Below are 12,989 nucleotides of genomic sequence, written 5' to 3' on the forward strand. Positions count from 1 at the left end.
GTGTTTTCTCCGACGCGTCTGTCCGACGTCGGGAATACCTGTTTCTCCCGACGTCCTATCGTCTGCCTCAGAAGATTGGCTTATTCCCGACGTCCTTTTTTCCGACGTATGTTTCGGCGTCGGAAAAACCCCTATTTCTTATAGTGAGTATATAGTAATCCTAAGATTTTTTTTGTTCATCTTCCATAATAATGTCGTTTGGATAGTGTTTCACCTGCTGAAAGACATAATAAACAGTATGTTTCAAACAATGACTAGTTTTAATAAATTTACAAATACAGAGCGCTATTTAGAAAAAGATACACAAATATACAATGCTATACAGACAGATATTCAAATTATAGTTTGTGACATTTATTTCTTTTCCTTTCTTAATTTTTCTTTCTTCCCGTCTTTACTTTAGACTTTATTAATTTGTTACAAGATGTTTGTTAGTTCTTGCTCACCATCTATTTGTAAAAAAAAAATTAATATAAATTATTCAATGAAATATATACAATGAGTATAAATTCAGACGTCTTTGAATGTGAGATAGATCGTGATAGATACAGATACATCGAAATGAATATATATTCATACCTCTTTGTATGCCATATAAATCGTGATAGATATATAGATGATACAATTAGATCGAAATAGATCCATTTTACAATTTGCCGCTTTGTATGCAAGACAGATCGTGATAATCGCGCATTTATTAGAGTAGTTTTGGTATTTCGCATTGTGGGCCTGTGGACTTTTTCGGTTTCTTAAATTGTTCTATAGAGTAAATAATTTGTCACTTTGTTATTTTTGTAAAAAGACTCGTAAACAATATTTATTTTATATAATGCTACAATTTGGACTATAATATTATGCATATTTTGTACCTCAAATGTAGACAATGACATCTTGCCTCAAACGCCAGTTCAAGGAAGATAATAATTTAACCCAAACTAAAAGAGTAAATATGTAATTGGAGGTTTTTTGAAAATATAAAAATTAATAAACTATTTACCATGATCACTGCAGATCAAATTAATTATACTTAAACTTTTGATGAAATAAAAATATTTTGTGAAATAAAAATTTTCTTAATATAATAAATAAAAATAATTGTTTGTAAGCCAAACAAAGTAGAGCATTGAATTCCCTTCGAATTGGGGAAAGTGGGTGAGTTATTTTGGGAAGAAAAAATTGAAAAGCCTTTTCGCCTTTTCAATTAATAAGTAGGAGACGTGGCGGGTAGGAATTTCCAACTAAAATTTCTTTACCAATTTGCAATACATATCTATCTTACCCACACAAACAAAGTAATAGAATAAAAGTACATTCTGATCTAAAACAGTGGCTGGCGGCGATGGAGAAATCAGCGGCAGCGGCGGCAGCGATTCTCTGTTTATTGTTACTTTCTGCGGAGGCGGTGGTGACGGTTTCGGCAGATGCTGCGGACTGCATCGACGCCTGTTTCACTGCTTGTGTCCAGAAAGACAGTGAGTTTAAACATTTCCTTTCTCTAAATTTTCTCAAATTGAGCCCTAACTTTTTCTAGCCCTACTCAATTGTGACTGAATCGGCATTTTAGGCATCCAGGGTTCCATTTTCTTGCAGCAATTCGTTATTGATTTGAAATCAAATTAAATTTCAAAATGTATGGGTGCTGGGCTTGATTGCTTTGTGTGTTTTGAAATAACTAACCAAGTGTTTTTCATTTAAGAATTGATTTTGAATTGAAAATGGTGGTTTAAAGAAAAAAGATGGTTGGGTTGGGTGTTGTGGTGCAGCGAGGGTGATGCAGCGTTGTGAGGGGAAGTGTAGAATCAAGTGCGGTCCAGGTATTTCCTTTTCCTTCTTTACTTTCTCTTTTTAATTTAAATGTTGATACTTAGATCTGTTTTATTTTATGAGAATCGTAGAATATTAATGCCAGCTCCCACTTCCATTTTCATTATCTTATTTTCACCATTCAATCCAATATATATATATATATATATATACATATAATTAATGGCGATTTGATTTTCATTTTTATCTATATTATTCTCTGAATTCTCAATTAAAGAAGCTTATCTTTTCATTTTTGTTAGAGAATTTGATCTCATCATCTTTTGAACAAGTCAGCTTATGATAAGTCTTTAATTCCGTTATAATTTAAACCTACTTCTCCCCATTTATTACTCTAATGATTGGGTTCTTACCCAAAATTTAAAAAACAAAGACAAAGGCAAGTTCTTAAAAGCTATTTCTTAAATCTAAGTTCTTACAAACAAATGTCAGTTATTAAAAGCTATTTTTTTAGTTTTCAAATTCTTGCTTGGTTTTGGTTTTTTTTTTTTTAATAAGGTTTCTTTTCCTTTTTCTATTCTTTTTCATTAGCTTTTTACCGATGTTTTTCCAAGTTTCTTTTTGTTAATTTTTCGAAATACTTTTGAAAATCTAAAAAAAAAAATAGATTTTGAAAATATATCATTTGTTTTTAGCATTTAGCTTTTGAATTTCTTTAAGATAAAAACAGTAAAGAAATTGTGAGAAAGCAAGTACAATTTTTTTTTTTTCCTTTTTAAAAAGTGAAACATGGAAAAAGGTTTAAAATGTTAAAAGTTTCAATACTAGGGAAGCATCACTGACGTCAATTAATATTTATTTTTTTATATTTAGTAAAAGAGCATAAAATATTTAAATTAATAGATAATAAACATTAAGTTTTGCTTAAGCAAATATTTTATTGACACTAGTTTGATACTATTTATGAAAATGTTAGAAATAGAATCTAAATATAAAAGTTTAATAATATAGAGATTAAAAAAATAATATAGAGATTAAATATAAATCTATATAATTATAAAAAAACCCTAAAAACCAAGATTTTAAAAAGCTGAAGGGAATTTTTTTTAATATAGTAATTATTAATTTTAAAATAAAAGATAAATTTAATATTTATTGTGAAAATAAAATAGAATTTCTCAAAAAAAAAAAAAAAAAAAGTCAGTAAGTGAGAAGGATGTTTGCTATTAGTGAAACTAAAAAAGTATGATAATGGAGAAAAGTTACATGATTGAAAAGTTGAGGTTGAATTTAACTATTTATATATAGAGATTAAAAGCAGAAACAATCACACAACCTGAGTACATTTGTTAAACAATAATTCTACAAAAAAAAAAAACCATAATGTTACACCCTTTTAGCAAAAAAGAAAACCATAATATTACACCCTTTTAGCAACAAAAAAAAAATTGAAAGCATAGAGAAAAACAAAAAAGAAAATGGAGACACTACAAGAAAAAGGTACTCTTTTGACGCCTATAATCGTTAAAAAATAAAATCCTTTACCAAAGTCATTGATATTGCCAGGAATATAGTCCAGAAATTCCTGTCGTGAGATGAACTCCTGAAGTTGGCTACCATCCCTTTGGGAGTTCATCATTAGCTTCATTGCTCATTCATCTCATGACAAGGTGTTTAACCGTGGGGAGGTTCTTAATCTTTTTATAGAATATTTATTAACAAGTTAAATTATTTTTAATTTGATCTCATAACCTAAAATTTATAGAACTCAAATAAATAATAGTTGAGTAAAAGGAAAAGTTTTCACACAAACCAAAATTGTTATTAATATTGTTATTACATATAAGAAAGATAGGTGTAGTAAAGAATAATAATGTTTACATATATAGAGTACAAAATAAGTGTTTAATTTACATGTAGGCTTGTGACTTTGAAAGATACTTTCAATAAGGCCTCAAATTTACCTACCATATAATTAAGTTGTGACACTAAGTAATAATTAGTAACATGCAAGCATGTATCACAACAAATTTTAAGAATATATCAAATAAAACTCTAAACTAAATAAAAGTTAAACAACTACAAATGAAATTCAAATTGTTCCAAAGGTGAGGATCTTTGCTAAAAGAGAGTCCAAAACTAGTTTGGATTCAAGAGTTTTACAAATGTTAGGGACAATATTAAAACACTCAAATTTAATCATAAAAGAATTTAGAGCAACATTATCGTCTAAATTTTAACCAAAAGAACAATAATTGAATGTATGTAAATCCTTTCAATATGAAATTTTGCTGGATAATGATATAATTGATGGAATTAGAAAAAATTTATGCACATAAACTCTTAACTGTTAATCAAAGTTCTACTCAAGGAGAAAAAATATCATAGTCATGTATGCCAAATAATTAATAATTTAAAGGTCACGACTACAAGCAAGAAAATGCAAATCTAAAATGCATATAATTGAAGCTAACTACAAAATTTAACGATATGTTATTCATTGAAAGCAAGAATCCTTCGCTTTTGTAACATTGATAAGTTGCTTGAGCTTTGTATTTGCTCAATTCATACCAAGTTTGATCAAAATCTGACAAATAGAGATAAATACTAGTTCAACACATGAATTTAATAATTAAAGTATCTATAAAAAAAATGCTTTTATAACATTCAAATATACATTAAGAATAAAGAATTAACCTAAACATCGCATGGTGGTTAATTTCTCAAAGCAAAAGACCACAAAAGCCCTTACAATGATTAAAGCCTTCGATCATCAAGTCCTTTCGCTAACAAAACCATATTTTAGTTTAAGCTTTTTGTAGGAATTTCAAATATGAAGACGAAAGCATGTAGCATATGAGAAAAAGCTATAAACATACAAACCTAAAATGGAAGTATTCAAAATTATTATGAAATAGGAAATTACAAACTAGATTAGAGAGTGCACAAAAGAAAGAAATGTACAAATGGAATAGGTAAAGGAAAAAAAATGGGGGGAGGGGGGTGCGAGCAAACGACGTTAAGTTAAATTGTAGGAAGGAAATGAGATCCGAAAGTTTTTAGATCTATTTTTTAGGGAAACTCTAAAGAAACGTGTTGGGAGTTCTCCTACGAAATCATTTTTTCTCAACTAAGTACTCTCGACTTCAAAGGCTATGGCTTACTCTCAATGCTTGCTATAGCCCGTCAAGAAATATCATTTTTTGAGATTGTTTTGTGCGTCTAGTAATTACTTTTCTTGCATAGCTAGAAGTGTTGGTATTAGAAAATTGATGTTCAACTTAGATATTTATAGATTTTTTTTAACCACATTCTAGATTTTAAATTAATTAATTATGTGTGTGTGTGTATATATATATATATATATATCTTAATTGTTATGATTATTATTTTGTCTAAACCAAAATTGTTCCCTCTTAATGAATATATATAAAAAAAAATCTTTTTTAAAATATTGTTCTCCTCCGTAAATCTGAACTTTTTTTATTAAAAAAAATTGTTCCTCCTTATGAATATTATCAAAATCTAAAGGGGAGAAAATCAAGTGTTCTTTTTAATTATTTTAATGTAAAATTACATAGAATAATCACATTATCGATCAATAAATGCGTAAATGGGGAGAAACATTCGTTTTCTCCTGTAACATCTTTTAGGATAGTATAAATTATCATTATATATAGTTAGTTATGTTATATATATATATATATATAGTGTATAAAATGTCACTTTTTTTGTTTGTTTCTGTTTTTGAAACTACTCTACAACATTGGGGGTTAAAAGAATTTGAACCCTATTACATGTTAGTTCGAAAATGTATGCATAAACCAATTGAGGTATTTGTAACTTTGTCACGAGATTCCACACAATAATGGATGTATATATAAATGTAATTGCAGATAACAAAGTTGATGAAAATATTGCATTGGTGAGACAGAATAACAAATGCGGGTAAGGTGTGAATGTTGTGAGAAATCTCACTTTGTTTCTTATGTTGTAATAAAGAAAGTAATCTCGAGGGAAAATAGTTTATGTATGTTGTAAACAAGTGCTTCTTTGTTCTTCTAGATGTTTGTGAAAGCTATATGTAAAGCATTTTCTAAATAAGTGCTTCTTTGTGTGGCATATGTGTTCTTTTTTCCCTCTAACATGATATTGTTTCGTATTATAGGAGAATTAATTTCTGTTTAACATTGTGAAAGACGCATTATCCAACACAGATTTTTACAACTCTCACAAATTAATGATAGAAGGTGCAATAATAAAGGTAGTAGGAAATGGGAAAGAAAATGATGTAATGTTACCTACGTCTGAGGTTTGCGCGTTAACCTAAAGAAGATAATTTTCCTAATATAAAGTTAAACATGTTGTATTTATAATCAAGTACAACTTAATGAATTTTTTATCCTAAAATAAATTGAATTTACTATGATAGATAAATTTAAATGGAAGAGAATGTATCCGACTTTAATCCAAGGTAAATTTGTAATTTGGAAAAGAATATGATCTTCAAAAGTGAAAAATCTACTTAGTGATGGGGTGTTTGTCACATAAGCTCATACAAAATAACATAAATGTATATCTAGGAGAGAAATTGAGCCGAATGAACTTTTGCATGGTATATTTATAATGAAATTCATACCTAAACCATTCTTCTTAGAGTTTTCAAGTCATGTTAGATCATCTTTCGAGTCAAATGGTTGTGTACATTTGGTATTCCTTATTCTTGGCTATTAGGCTATTTTGATCCAAAGCCAAATTAGTTTTTTTTTCTTTTTTAAGGTTCGTCTTAGCCTATTGTGTCTAATCAGTACAAATCGATCTAATCGATATCAAATTCAATTTTTTATTTATCTCTAGTCTTTTGTTTTTGTTTTTATAACGACATCTGTGATTCTTAAAAAATATATATATTGGATAAGTACACTATCTATCAAATACAATATTTTAAAAAATATATATGTGCATATTCTTTCCTATAGTTTTTTTAATAGGAATCCAATCCACATTCATTTTTAACATATAGTTTTTTTTATATAAATCTAATTCATATTAATTTAATATTAGAAAACATACGTACATATAACAAAATGCTAAAATATTTATGGCCCGTGTAACAAAATCGATAAAATTAACTATTTTTTAAATATTCCAAGTTTGCCCTTCCATTTTTTTTTCTTCCTCCCGATGAAATCATCTTCATCCTGCGATTTCTTTCATCTTCATCCTACGATTTCTTTCATTGTCTTCCTTTGTGATTTATCGTCTTTCTTCTTTTTCTTCTTCTTTTTTCTGCGATTTCTTTCGATCATCTTTCTTATTTTTCAATTTTTTTACGTCGTTAAATCTTTCCATGTCTTTTTTCTTTTCTCATTACGATTTCTTTCCATCGTTTTTTTATTTTCTGATTTTGTGATTTATTTCAATCGTCTTTCTTCTTTTTTTGATTCTTTTTTACATAGTTTAATATTTTTATCGTCTTTCTTCTTTTCTGATTCTTTTTTATGTCATTTAATATTTCCTTCGTCTTTCTTCTTTTCCTTTTTTTTCATGTGATTTTTTTTCCATCGTCTTTCTTATTTTCCTTTCCTTTTTTTACGTCGTTTAAATTTGAATAACCAAATCCAAACGACCGTGTACAAAAAAATATCAAAATCTAAAAAATCGCGAATAAAAAATCTTGAAAAAAATTATTTATATTGGAGTAGCCAAATGTAAACGATCGTGTAAAAAAAATAAATCATCGGTAGACAAATCTAAACGATCGTGTACCAAAAGAATTAAAAAAATCATTTAGACAAATCTAAACGATCATATAAAAAAAATAAATGATCGTGTAGCAAAAGAATTTAAAAAAATCGTTTATCCAAATCTACCAAGTTTTGAAAAAAAATCGTCTAGATTTGGAAATCCAAATCTAAACGATCGTATAACCAAATTTAAATGTAACCAAATTAGACGATCTTGTAACAAAATTAAACTATAGAATTGAAAAAATAAATTGTAGCCATATCTACACGATCGTATAAAAAAATAAACTATCGTGTAGGAAAATAATTTTAAAAAATCATTTAGCAAATCTAGACGATCGTGTGTAAGTTTTGAGGAAAAAAACGACCAAATTTAAACGATCGTATAACCAAATTAAACGATTGTTTAACAAAATTAAACGATAGAATTAAAAAAATAGATTATAGTCATATCTAAACGATCGTGTACCAAACAATAACCAAATCTAAACGATCACAAATATATTACGCATGCGTTGTTGACGGCCTAGTTGACGGGACATTTTTGATACTTTACACGATGTGCCTTTAGACTTTTTCTGTTTTCGGAATTGTTTTATATAATGTAAATACTTTGTCTTTTTTTATATTTTTGGAAAGAATGCTCTCGCACTCTAAAGTTTTAATTTTAATGCTAATTCAAAGTTAATTTTATATTATATTGTAGTAATTTATATATTCTTTAAATTCTATTAAACAATGTGAACATTTCAAATTCTTTTACACCAAATTTACTTGTTTAATGTGTTGTAAATTGGCAGAGGGACTTTAATTAAACTCTTTAATTAATGAGACATTCTATTAAAGACTATAGTTGCACTTTCACGAATTCAGTTGAATCAAATCATCATTTTATCTTTGTAGTCACTTATTGTTTCTTTAAGTATTATCGGTCCTTTGATGAAAAATTCGTTAATGATTTTACCATGAACAAAACCCCTCTCGAGCCAATGAGAGGTCTTACTTATTTAAGTTCCAAAATTAGCATTTAAGTGAACAACCTATTTGTTTTCTCTATATAAGTGGGAAAGAGTGAATTTCTTTTTGTGGTGTCATGTTCCCAGCTCCTCACTTGACATTGTTCACAAGATGGTAGACATATATTGAGTTGGCAACTAGAGCTACTGTCACCAATACAATTGATCAAAAAACAATCCTCACAAGCAGAAGTTTATAACCACTCAAGTTTCAAATTGAGTTACTAGGTTTTCAATTGAAATATTCATCTTTATAATTAATGGCGTAATTATAACTAGAGATTTTCTATTTTGTGGTTTGGTCTTATACAGTCTCATTCCATAGGATACACCTACACGTATGTCTCCACATGAATGATTAGAATCTATTTATCTGCAACACATTTACAAAACGAATTGTATCCATAATATGCATCCAACATTATCTATATATACTATAGAGACCTCTCAAACTATTACTTTTGAACGTGACCCACTAGTATATATCAATTACATACTATTCAAGTTTCATGTATTGGTCTTGGATCTTAATTTATTGGATATTGAATTATGCAAAAACAAATAAGGTTTACTTTACGAATAAAATTTAGACACAAAAGTTGTTTTATGCATTACATTATACATGTTTTTAGGACATAAATATGAATAGAAAGTTGAATGACTAAAGCTTAATATGAGATTGCGGTAGCTATTAAAATAATATGTCGCCCATAGCTTTGATTTTAGAAAAATTAGATGCATGATAAAGTAAAATAGTGCTTAGATTAATTAGGAGGTGTGGTACATTAATAATATTAAGTTATACCAATAAAGTAAATAATCATTTAAATTATTTTTATATTGTTGATTTAATATATAAATTAATTGTATGTAATTTAATGATTTAAAAATTTGTATAGTTTAAATGACAACTAACTTTGTCTGTTTGATAAAAGTTTGAAGTAATACAAGAAATAAAATCATTTAAAAAATGAGAATAAATTGTGATTAATTACATTAAAAAAGGATAAACATAGTTAGGAAGGAAGGTAGGCATTTGTAGGAAAAGCTAAAATGTAAATTAAAGTTGATTCTTTCAAAATAAAAAAGAAAAGAAAGAAAGATAATCTAAATTAAAGTTTAGTATATATCTACAATAACTTTTAACAAATAAAAAAGTGGTTGACACCAAAAGTTGTTTTTTATACTTGAAAACAAAACGAAGATCGAAGTTGAATTTGAAATTTAACCTAATTGCATTGAAAAACAAAATATATAAATTGGACAAAAATGGGTGTGAAAAAGAGGTGAGGTGGGAGAAGAGATTAAAAAGAGTTTTTTATTTAGATTTATTTATTGGGGGGTTGAATGTTTGATTAGAAAAGCAAATAGTAATGAAATGATAATAAAAAAGGAGTGATGGTATGTTCGTGGAACTTTGCTTTTTTTCCACTCACCAATCCTTGCATTACCATTACCATTACTACTCTAACTCAAACTAACGGGTCGGTCAACAACATCCGACCCGACTTTCTTTTCTTTTTCTTTTCTTTTCTTTTTTTCCCCTAAATAAATAAATATATGTTATTTATTTATTTATTTATTTATTTATGTTTTTATCTGGTCCCTATTTGTTAGCTGACTTTTTTTTTTTCAAATTTTGTTTAAAATAGATGAACTAAGAAACGTATTTGTAATAATAAATGCCCTTTTTCTTTTACGAAAAAGAAATTGCAGTTGAGAGACTTGAAAATAAATACATCTTTTTTAATGGACACTTTGAAATTGACAAAAAGAAAAAAAAAAAAAAAAAGAATCAAGTACAAAAAGCATTTTGTCACTTCAACCATGTTCAAACCCATATAAGTGGTTTGGTTTGGTTTGGTTTATGCATTTTTCTTAATCTTATATTTAATCATTCAGGTATTAATGTTTATAATTATATTTCCATTTTATTTCTATTTTTCGTGCTTTTGACTTATATGTAATTGTTATTATTATTATTATTATTATTATTTTCTAATTTTGAATATTTTGTTATGGTTTATAAACTTTCCAAGAAATTTAAAGTTTGGGTCTTTGTCACTAACTTTTGTAGTGCAGTGAAGAAAATTAAATATTGTTTAGCCTTTGTAGGTTCCATTTGGTTGAGTTATAAGATTTTAATAGAATTTGGGAGATTTAGAGAATTCCTTTGAAGGAGACTTGTGAAATATAACTTAAAATTAAAGGGTTAAATTTAGCTAAATACTAAATAAAATAATTCATACAACGGTTCAATTCAAAAGTATACCTTAACTTTGTATGGATTGACAAGATTATGTCATCAAACAACTATCATATAAAAATATCAATATAAAGTAAAATAATAATCACTACATGAAATAATAGTAATGTATCATTACATGAAGTTACTATACTTTGATCGAGTTTGGTTTCTATAAAGCATATAAGGTGAGTTAAACTTTTTGCGTTGACGTAAAATTTGTGTGGTTAGTAAATTATACATTAATTTCATGCATACTTATTATCTAATCTCACTTTTGTTAAAGAAGCCAAGTGGATGGTTCATATTCTTTGGTTTTAGTTAGGTGTGTATCGTTGACTTTGGATAAGGAGAATGAAAATAATTATAAGGATACAAAATAGTGGAAATATAACTCATAAAGTTAGCAAAAATAAGAAAATGATAAAAAAAATGTTAGAACTATTGATTTCCCCTCAATTGTAGCATGCTTCTTATTTAATAAACATATGGTTCTAAAGTTTGATAGATTCAACTTTAAACTTAAATAAGGTAGGAGATTACATAACTATAATGTTAGGTTAAGAAAAACAAACTCTCCTCCACACATCTTACTATGATATTTGTATTGTCTATTATTATTTGAGCATAAGTTTTCGTCATTTTAATTGGAGAGTTTTTTCAAAAGTAGAAAAATTTGACATATTATTCACACTCATGGAATAAAACCACTAAAAGATAAAAAAAATTTACAATTAATTTTTCTACAAAGTATAAATATTTTGTCAAATGTTCTATTTTTTATAATTTCTCCTTTATTAAATAACATTAAAAAAAATGCCATGCAAATGACTATGTTATTTATCACTTGTATATTTGCCATATTCTAACTTTCCTGGGAGACTATTTTTGGTCACACCTAAACTAACAAATCATTTTTAAAGTACTGTACTAAACTCAACTAAGTGTGTTAAAAAAACCGGTAATCCGACCAACTCGGATTATCCAACCCAAACCGTAAGGGTTGGATTGGGTTAAATTTTGTGTTGGGTTAGAAAATTAAAGGAAAAAAAAGTTGAGCTGGATTGTCGGGTTGTACAATTTGTTCATCTTACATATTGAAAAATAAAATGAAATTTTGTCTAAATAAATTATGGAGAGATGAAAAAAAGAAAACCAACCCGCTAACCCAAGTCGGATTTTTTGGGTTTTGTTGACCCTTACGTACTATAAGATTCATTTTTTTTTGCTAACCGGATACTTTGGTTGGTCTATAAGTTTCCTTCAACCCGGCCCAACCCGACTTATATATATTCCTAAACTCAAACAATAAAGTGCTTCCTAAAATGCTAAATCTAATACAAGAGAGAAATTGGTGGATCATACCTTGTTAGTCCCAAATCTTAAAAAATAAATCAATTAAAACATGGTTATTTTAAAATATAGAAAAATGAACCGACATATTTACGAATATAACAAAATTTTGTCTCTATCGGCATAGACCCTACAAAAGACTCATCTAGTAGTCTATCGAGTTTTATTATTGATAAACTGTGATATTTTGTTATATTTGTAAGTATTTTCAATAGTTTTATCGTTTTAAACAATTTTCCTTCTAGAAAATAACCTAGAGTGTATTGGTTTTTATAGATGAATTTAGACCTAATAAAATAAACTAAAGACCACAAAAAATAAGCGTAAGTGAAAATGAACTTAAACTCAAACAAGTCAAGGTCAACTACTCGTTAAGCTAATATAAGATTTATTCCAAACCGGTAAATGATTAAAAAAAACCCACTCTTAAGGCCATATTATAATTTTAGATAAGATAACTAAAACGTTGAACTCTTATTTTAATTCTACAATCATCCATTGTCAAGCTCTAATATTGAAGCCATTATTTTTCCTTTGCATGTCACCCCTTCTCGTTAATTATAAATACAAACTAAGTTGGGTCGATAAAGCTCACCCAATAATGGAAATATCAAAAGGTGTGACCAAAAAAATTAATGAATTGAAGCAAAACATCCCTTAATTGGAAACAAAAAAATGGGTTTGACTTTATTATATACAAAATAAAGACATGGAAAATACATTATCATTATTCAACTAATATATATATATATATATATATATATATGTTAGTATAATGAAAAAGAAAAAAGGAAAAGGAATAAGATCACATGGGAGAAGAGAAGAGAAGAGAAGAGAAGAAAAGAGAAGGGAAGGAAGGAGGAA

General features: G+C 27.5%; 1 protein-coding gene across 3 annotated transcripts; it reads left to right on the forward strand.

Moving 5' to 3' along the window:
- The first annotated feature begins 1,110 nt into the window (after nucleotides 1-1,110).
- On the forward strand, nucleotides 1,111-5,886 carry LOC103496144 (uncharacterized). Of its 3 annotated transcripts, XR_007821772.1 has the most exons (4): nucleotides 1,111-1,224; nucleotides 1,328-1,472; nucleotides 1,764-1,814; nucleotides 5,661-5,886. XR_007821772.1 is itself a non-coding variant. In XM_008457885.3 (3 exons), the coding sequence occupies exons 1-3, from the start codon at nucleotides 1,340-1,342 to the stop codon at nucleotides 5,714-5,716; spliced, it is 240 nt and encodes a 79-aa protein (XP_008456107.1). In that variant the 5' UTR covers nucleotides 1,123-1,339; the 3' UTR covers nucleotides 5,717-5,886. The 3 variants fall into 3 exon arrangements, 2 of the variants coding, with proteins under 2 accessions (XP_008456107.1, XP_016901882.1); XM_008457885.3 differs by having other exon boundaries at nucleotides 1,123-1,472; XM_017046393.2 differs by lacking the exon at nucleotides 1,111-1,224 and having other exon boundaries at nucleotides 1,238-1,472; nucleotides 1,737-1,814.
- Nucleotides 5,887-12,989: the final 7,103 nt, after the last annotated feature.

Source organism: Cucumis melo, chromosome 6 (assembly GCF_025177605.1).
Source record: "Cucumis melo cultivar AY chromosome 6, USDA_Cmelo_AY_1.0, whole genome shotgun sequence".
Taxonomy (NCBI): Eukaryota; Viridiplantae; Streptophyta; class Magnoliopsida; order Cucurbitales; family Cucurbitaceae; genus Cucumis; species Cucumis melo.